This window comes from Phyllostomus discolor, chromosome 6 (assembly GCF_004126475.2).
Source record: "Phyllostomus discolor isolate MPI-MPIP mPhyDis1 chromosome 6, mPhyDis1.pri.v3, whole genome shotgun sequence".
NCBI classification, from domain to species: domain Eukaryota; kingdom Metazoa; phylum Chordata; class Mammalia; order Chiroptera; family Phyllostomidae; genus Phyllostomus; species Phyllostomus discolor.
Genome location: NC_040908.2, coordinates 124,989,110 through 124,997,095, shown reverse-complemented (window position 1 = coordinate 124,997,095; position 7,986 = coordinate 124,989,110). Strand labels below are relative to the sequence as shown.

Below are 7,986 nucleotides of genomic sequence, written 5' to 3'. Positions count from 1 at the left end.
CAGCCAGAGAAGGCCAACTCCGCCTGCCTGAGTCACTGCTGGAGCTGGGGAGGAGCCGGGGAACGGCAGCCCCAGCCCAGAGCTCAGCCAACGGTCGCAGGGAAAGCAGGTCGGGTATCATGGGGGAGAGCACACTGGAGCCGGGGCCTACGCCGGGGGCGCCGGCAGGGGGCCCAGTGCACGCGGTGACGGTGGTGACCCTGCTAGAAAAGCTGGCCACCATGCTGGAGGCGCTGCGGGAGAGGCAGGGGGGTCTGGCGCAGAGGCAGGGCAATCTGGCTGGCTCCGTGAGCCGCATCCAGAGCGGCCTGGGTGCGCTGAGCCGCAGCCACGACACTACGAGCAACACGCTGGTGCAGCTGTTGGCCAAGGCAGAGCGCGTGGGTTCGCACGCAGATGCTGCCCAGGAGCGCGCTGTGCACCGTGCGGCCCAGGTGCAGCGGCTGGAGGCCAACCACGGGCTGCTGGTGGCGCGCGGGAAGCTCCACGTCCTGCTCTTCAAGGTCAGTGACCTCAGCATCCCCCAATCCGGGACCTTTTCCCGCCTCCAGGCCACTATCTGGGCCTCTCCCCTCCTTTCCGCCCACCACACCCACTTTCCTGACGTGGCTCTGTGTTGAACGGACTTAAGAGCCCCTCCCTCTCCCCACACCCAGCCCATCCCAGCCTGGCCAATCAAAGCCCTGCCTGCCTACTCAGGACTCATCCACAGAATTTACTCCAAGTTTTAGCCCATCCCTGAGAGAAAATGACGGTGGTGGAAGTGCATCCCTCCACAGTGCATCGCCCCTCCTCCATCCAGTTCTTTCCCCTATGGTTATCATCCTCGTCTCCTGCCCCTAAGTAGGTCCCACCTATTTTACAAATTTCTGCAGTTCTTCCCGCCCCCTACTTTCCCACGCCTGCATTTTCTTTCCCACTCGGGTTGCAGAGGCTAAGGGTGGGGCGGATTCCCCTGCTGTATTTGAGGGGTGAGGCTCAGGCTGGTGCGGGGTGGGAGGCTTCTATGCTCAGTTTATTGTCCATCACATGCAGGAGGAGGCTGAAATTCCACCCAGAGCCTTCCAGAAGGCGCTGGAGCCTGTAGGCCCGGTGGACCAGTCTGAGCCCAGCCCAGAGCACATGGAGGCTGAAGTTGGGGAGAGCTCGGATGAGGAGCCGGTGGAATCCAGGGCGCAGCGGCTGCGGCGCACTGGGTTAGAGAAGGTACAGAGCCTGCGGAGGGCCCTTTCCAGCAGAAAAGGCCCTGCAGCGCCAACGCCTGTCAAGCCACCTCGCCTTGGGCCTGGCCGGAGTGGTAATGGCCAGTCGGAAGAAGCCGGGCCTGCACCGGAATCCAAGCTGCAGCCAGAACCTCCGGAGGACACAAAGGAAGATCCTGGGAGACCTGAGGCTGCCGACTTGGCTGTGCTCCAAATAGAGAGTGCGGCCTGATGGCTGGTGCTGTCCGCCTCCGCCGTGCCTATGCCTAGTCCCAAAATAAATCTTCCTTTCAGAATGCAGCATTCACGCCCAAATAAGGAATGAATCCTGCGTCCACAGCCCAGCTCTGGCCCCCCTCTTCCTGCCTTCTTCAGCCTAGCACCCTGTGTCCTAGGAGCAGCCACTCATACCTGCTCTCACCATCAATAAAAGTAATATTACCTAATCCAGATTCCATAGGGAGAGATGGGGGTTGGGGTGGGGTGGGGTGCGGGGGCGGGGCGGGGGGGAAGGTGGTGCAATGATTAAGACAAATGCTGGAACTAGGGATGTGGCTTCAGTTCCAAAGAGATCATTGTATGATTTCTTTAGTTTCCAATGAATCCTGGGCTCTACTTCAGTGACACATAGAAATATCCTGGTGGTGGCTTGCTCCTTAAGTGTTTTCTTCAGGGGTACACATCCAGTACAGTCCCTTGCTGTAGGTGCTCAATGCCACCTTACAGTTTTCCTTTGTCTCCTCTTCCTCTACCACCTCCTCAAATTTGGGTTTCCCAGGATTCTGTTCTCAGCCATTTTCTCCTTCTGGGTGCTCCTCGGGTAACATTCACTTCTACCAACCACATACACCCCAGACCATTGCCTTGAGCTGCAGTTCAAAAGTACTGCAAATTCAACGTGTTCAATTTATTTTGTACTTTTAAAGCAAGTTCAATTTCAATGCCGTGGCTACATGTTGAGCACTTACTGTATACATTCAAGATTGGTCCTTCTGTTGTATTTTCTTTACCAATAAAGGTGTCATCATCCACACGGAAATCTGGCAGCCCTCACTGACTCTTCTCACACCCCCCTAACATGGAAACAATTACCCCATTGCTTTGACCTCTGCAATCTACTGTTCTTAATACCCATGGCCACTGTTCTATTTCAGGCCTTATCTTTCACCTGACATTGGTGTTATTTGAACTGCCGATCTGATCTCATCACCCTCCCAGCCGAAACCCCTCAATGGCTCCCCATCACTTAGAATGAAGTCCAAGCTCTTTAATCACATTACCTTGAACATCTTTGTGTAACATTTAGTGATCGGGTGCCTGCCCATATTTATAGCCCTCAGCTTTTGCCACTTACCTTTATTCTGTTAGAATGGACTGAACTGTGTGCTCTCACTATTACCTCTACTGTCCTGCAAAACTCAGCAAGGTACCCCTGTTTCAGGACCAGACGCTTCTCTTCCTTGCTTCCAGCACGACCTGCATACCTCAGTGCTAACTGCACTAATTGTAATTATTTGCAACTTCTCTCCCCCTCCCCATACCATTAGACTGTGTTTCCTTTGCAGCAGGGACCATTTTATTCATTTCTGTATTTCCCACACCAAATACTATGCTTGGCACCCAGTGGGGCCTCATGGAGCAAGAGCATCACAGAAGGGAGAAGTGGGAGGGGTTGACTAGGGATGGGAGCATGGTCATCCACCCATTCATTCAGTCATGGTCATATAAAAACACATTTGAGTAACTACTGTGCTCCAGGCTCTCTGCTAAGACTTGTGAACATCAAGATGACAATCCTTTCTGAGGCTTTTGAGGGCTTCAGATTTTAGGGAGATACAAACATATAATTGAGATGAATGATGTAAGTACAGTGGTAGTTAGACACAGGTTATTTTGAGAGGAAAGAGGCAACCTAACCTGAAGGAGGAAAAGGGGGGGGTGTTTAAGGAAGTGCTCCTGGAAAAGGTAAATAGTGGGATGGAAAACAGGAATGGTGAGGGGCAAGAAGCTCAGTGGTTAATAATTTAGGCTCTCAGTTCCCTTGTCTATAAAATGGGAAAATGACAGCCCCTACTGCGCTGGTATGAGCATTACATGCAGTGTCTGGAACCTAGTTCGTTTCAGCTGTATGACTCATTCATCCACTCATTCCACAAATATTTACCGAATTCTGAGTATCTGCCAGACACTATTTTAAGAGCTCCCCAGGGGATACAGTGGCATGTAAGAAAGACAAGATCCCTGCCTTTGTGAACCTAGTAGGGGGGAGACAGGCAATAAACAAGTAAATGCATAAGCCAGATAAAAATGAGTAAACATGAACTAGAGGGACCTTCTGGATATGGGCTCTGAAGAAAGCAGGAAGGGTACATACAGATAAGGATCAGGAGGGGAGGACTTTAGATGAGAACATTGGGGATTTAAAATCGAGTCTCTCCCCTTGGCTGTCTTTGCTGCTATTGGTCCTTATGACCACACGATGCCACTGTTGGGAAACCAGTGTCCTGGCTGATGCCTCATGGAACAACCCTGGGATCTGTCTGTCCAGCTCTGTGTCCTGAACCAGAGGTCCTTCCATGGTCCCTCTGGGGAAATTCAGGGCTCCTCCTGCAGGCTTCCATGGCTTAGTGCAGAGGCTGCATCAGCTCCCCAGCAGCCACTCCTTTCAAGGTCCTGCCACCACAGAGGGGATGGTTTGAGCAGGCTGAGTTCTCCATCTCCAAGGAAAAATAAGTTCGTGTTCTTTTCCCAAATCCTTGGAAATCCAGCCAATTACCCCCTTTAAACCCATATACAAAATTAGGTGCCCAGCTGCACCTTTCTCACATAAAATGTCTACATAGCTATTTGGAAATCACATGAAAGCTCAGAGAGCATGGACCCTGACCCCTGGGACTACAAGCTTGGTGGAAGGGTTGGTACTTTTTATTCCTTCCTGATACATCTACAGCAGCAAATAATAAAAATCACATTGAAAAAGTAACTTCCTTTCCTCTTTTTTTAGTAGATTTTATTTATTTTAGAGAGAGGAAAGGAGGGAGAAAGAGAGGGAGGGAAACATCAGTTGCCTCTTGCACTCACCCCAACCACAGACCAGGCCCACAACCCAGGCATGTGCTGTGACTGGGAATCAACTGGCAACTTTTGTCTTTGTGGGATGCCACCCTACCCATTGTGCTATGCCAGCCAGGGTGTAACTTAACTTCTTAGTTGTCTTCGTCCCATTACACTCTCTATCATCACTGCTACGGTTATTACTGATATGATTATAAATTAAAAGGAGTGGAGATACTAACTCAGAGTCTCAACCTGGCAGCCAGCATATGTGGCACTTATATAGCTGCTTTAATCCGGAGGAGGCACACGGGTGGATTGTGGATATGCAGGGCTTGGTTCTCCATTCTTCAGACCCAAAGCACAGATTTATTATGCTTTCCAGCATGGTTAGGCTGGGAGGAACTGATCTGTAATTATCAAACTCAGAAAACACAGATTAACTTTAGTGCTGCATTCATTAATTTCCCTGAGAAGTCTAACTGATAAGTGATCTAGAATAATCTAGTTAGCTAGTCAGAACATACTTCATCCTGCAACACGGCAAGCCATGCAAGGCCTTAAAGTGTAAAGTAATAGAATAGTTGAAATGGGGTGAAGACAATGGGCAGGATAATTCAATCTGTGTGCCCATTTTCTGCTGTGATATTACTCCTACATAGGATATACACTTTCCTGGTAGAAAAGTTTCTCTGTTAAGTACTGGAGATCCTTTAACTTTCCTTTATTGAGAGTTGAATGGTATATCCTCAGAACTGAAGGGAACTCCATAGAGAACACCGAAATGTCCTCTACCATCTGCAGCCTATCCTTAGCTGGCCTGTACTTGAAAAACTCCAGTGACAAGGAGCTCACTACCTCTATACCTCAGACAGCTATATTTTTGGACATTGACTGATAAAAACATTTTCTTTATACTGAGATCAAAATCTGTCTTTACAGCTTCCAACATGAGACAGCTGGCCTCCTGGCAGCAACATCTGCATGACAAAATTTCTTTATTTCTGTGATGTATATATCCCTGGAGTCTAACTAGAGCAAGGCACATAAGACTGCCTCATTTAGAAAGTTTCCCACAAGCATTGCGGGTTTATTCAGCCATTCCTTGTGAAATATTATCACATCTGGGCCATTCTTCTGTGTACTGTTTTATTTACCCATATCTGTTTTAGAGTGGGAGGTGGCAAGGTGCATGGAAAAGCAGGGCTTTCATAGTCAAAAACATCTGAGCTTCATTTCTGGTGAGGGATAATTCTCTCTTTTAAAGGCCTGTTATGAGGTTTGCATAGCTTTCATTTACTTATTCATCCATTGGATATTTGTTGTGTCACATGATGGAGAAGGATGGTGTATTACTCCAACAGGGAGGCTACCCTCATGGAACTTACATTAAACTGGAAATTGTAACAAAGTCTTATGTAAGTGCTATGATGAGAGAAATATGCGGTGGTATGGCACAACGGGGCCTCTAACCCAGCAGGAGTGGTAGTAGTCACAGAGGAGGTCTCCCGAGGAGAAAAGATCTTCCCTCTGACCTGATTTTCTCTTCTGTTTATTTTTCATCCTATTCTATTATGTCTTTTTATTTAAGTTTCTCTAGTGACTTTTTAGAATAACCTGATATAATACAAATGCAGACATCTCAGTATCCAGTTGACACACTAAACCCAAAACTGTGTTTATCTTTCGCAAATGTCAAGACTCCCTTCTGTGTTCACCTTAGAAAGTATTGCAGCCCAAGACCTGACCCTTCACCCTCACCCCACCCCATCCTTACAGCCAATGAGTCTCCAAGCCCTGTAGATTATTTTTTAATAACTTGTAAAATTTTCTCTCATGACCAATTCTAATAAATCCAGGGCCACTATGAGAACTTGAGAAGAAACCTCATACTCTGGAAGGCAGAGCCAAGAGATGAAGAGAAGTTGGGTTTGCACTTTTCTCCTGGGCACATAGTAATACTACCTACCTTGTAGGTTTGTTGTGAGGTAAATGAATGGCAGCATGTAAAATGCCCAGAATTGTGCCAGACATGTGAGAACTTAATGTTCATTGCTGCTTTGTTATGATCACCTGATCTCTAGTCAGGCAGGAAACCACCTCTTACAAGAGACAGTTTCATTTATGTGAACTGACATGCTTTTTTGCTTAACCTCAGTTTTCCTTTTTTGTGTATGCGATTCTCCCTTACGACTGAAAAGGTTCCCACTAGACACGGCCCCATGGGCATTGGAACCAACATGGAAGACAGGGCAGCATCTTACTTTTGAATCCCCAGCACCTAGTGCAGTGCCTGGCACAGAGTAGGTGTCCACTGAATACAAAATAAGTGAATTTATCCTGGTTAGATGCCAGGGACACAAACATGAACAAAAACCTGTCCTCAGGGTGCTGGCTCAGTGGAGTCCTGTGATGTTCTTCTCTCAGGGCTGACGAAGGTAAATAGAGATGATGCTTGGGACCCACAATCCTTTCTGGGCTCTTGATAACGTTTGAATTTTCTAATCAAAAGAAAAAAAATGAAATTTTAGGTAAAAGAAATGTTTTAATATATAATATTAATCTATTTATCTTTATATCAACAAAGTTGTAAAATATCATTTTAATTGTTATTTTATGGAGGAAGGAGCCCATGAGGGAAAAAGTGCCTGGAGCCCAAAGTTATAATTCAACTCTGCTTCCTTGGTCTCCCCTCTGTCTACTTCCTTTGTGGAGTTTTCATGGTTTCATTTTTTCCTCTTACATTCAGCTTCACAAATTTGATCTTTAATTTAGTTCTAATGTTCTCTTAGGTCTGACATATTATTTCTAATGCTCTTTGGCTATTATTTATAATTAACCTCAACTATTTTTTATTAAAAATGCACTGGGCCCACTTTATGTCCTTTCCCTGTCCACCTAGTGCTACCTACCCTGCCCTCAGGCTCTTGGCCACTAGCCCTGCTCTCTGGCTCAGGTGGCAGAGTACTGAGAGTTGCCACATTTGTCTCATCTGACAATGCCTGTTGTCCTGACCATCTGGCAGCAAGGGCCAGGCTTTGGCTTGGGCTTCATTGCATCAGCCACTGTAGGAGCAACCTGCAGGAGCTCCAGTACTCAGGTCCAGCCACAGAGCTGCCCAAAGGAGCTATTTCCGATGAAGTGGTTCCATACGGCCCACTAATCAATGTTTCTGTGAGAAGCTGTAGCCAGCTGAATTATTGTACTATCTTTTGTTTGTTTTCCTTCCTTCTTTTTCTTCCTTCCTTCCTCTTTTTTCTCCTTGTCTCAATTCTCCCTTTCTCTTCATTCTTGCTTACCTCATATTGTGCTGCCCAAGAGCTTGTCACGTATAGGTTACATTTATTAAGATCCTCCCTATGCCAAGCATTGTCTTAAGCTTTTACACTGGATTCTCATGTCAGCTCTATGAAGTAGAGATTGTTAGCATCTCATTTTACAGATGAAGAAGTTAAGGCTTAATGTCACTAATCATGCACTACACTTGTTTCTTGATTTAGATAAGTCCCAATTTAAGAACCTCTAAATCTTTTTTAATTAAAAAATTTTAAAATTACAGTTGACATTCAATATTATATTAGTTTCCGTTGTACAGAATAGAGGCCAGACAGAACCTCTAAATCTTTAACTATTTATAATTGATATCTTTTCAATGAATGCAGCATTTAATATCCCACAGCATATTCATCCTCACATTTTTTTATCCTCACCTGAGATGATGGTTATTGAT

The 7,986-nt window shown here is 46.4% G+C and overlaps 1 protein-coding gene across 1 annotated transcript; it reads left to right on the top strand.

The window, feature by feature from the left end:
• Positions 1–1,648, top strand: CAVIN3 (caveolae associated protein 3). The gene is made up of 2 exons (XM_028517128.2): positions 1–503; positions 1,036–1,648. The coding sequence occupies exons 1-2, from the start codon at positions 120–122 to the stop codon at positions 1,432–1,434; spliced, it is 783 nt and encodes a 260-aa protein (XP_028372929.1). The 5' UTR covers positions 1–119; the 3' UTR covers positions 1,435–1,648.
• The last annotated feature ends 6,338 nt before the right edge of the window (positions 1,649–7,986 follow it).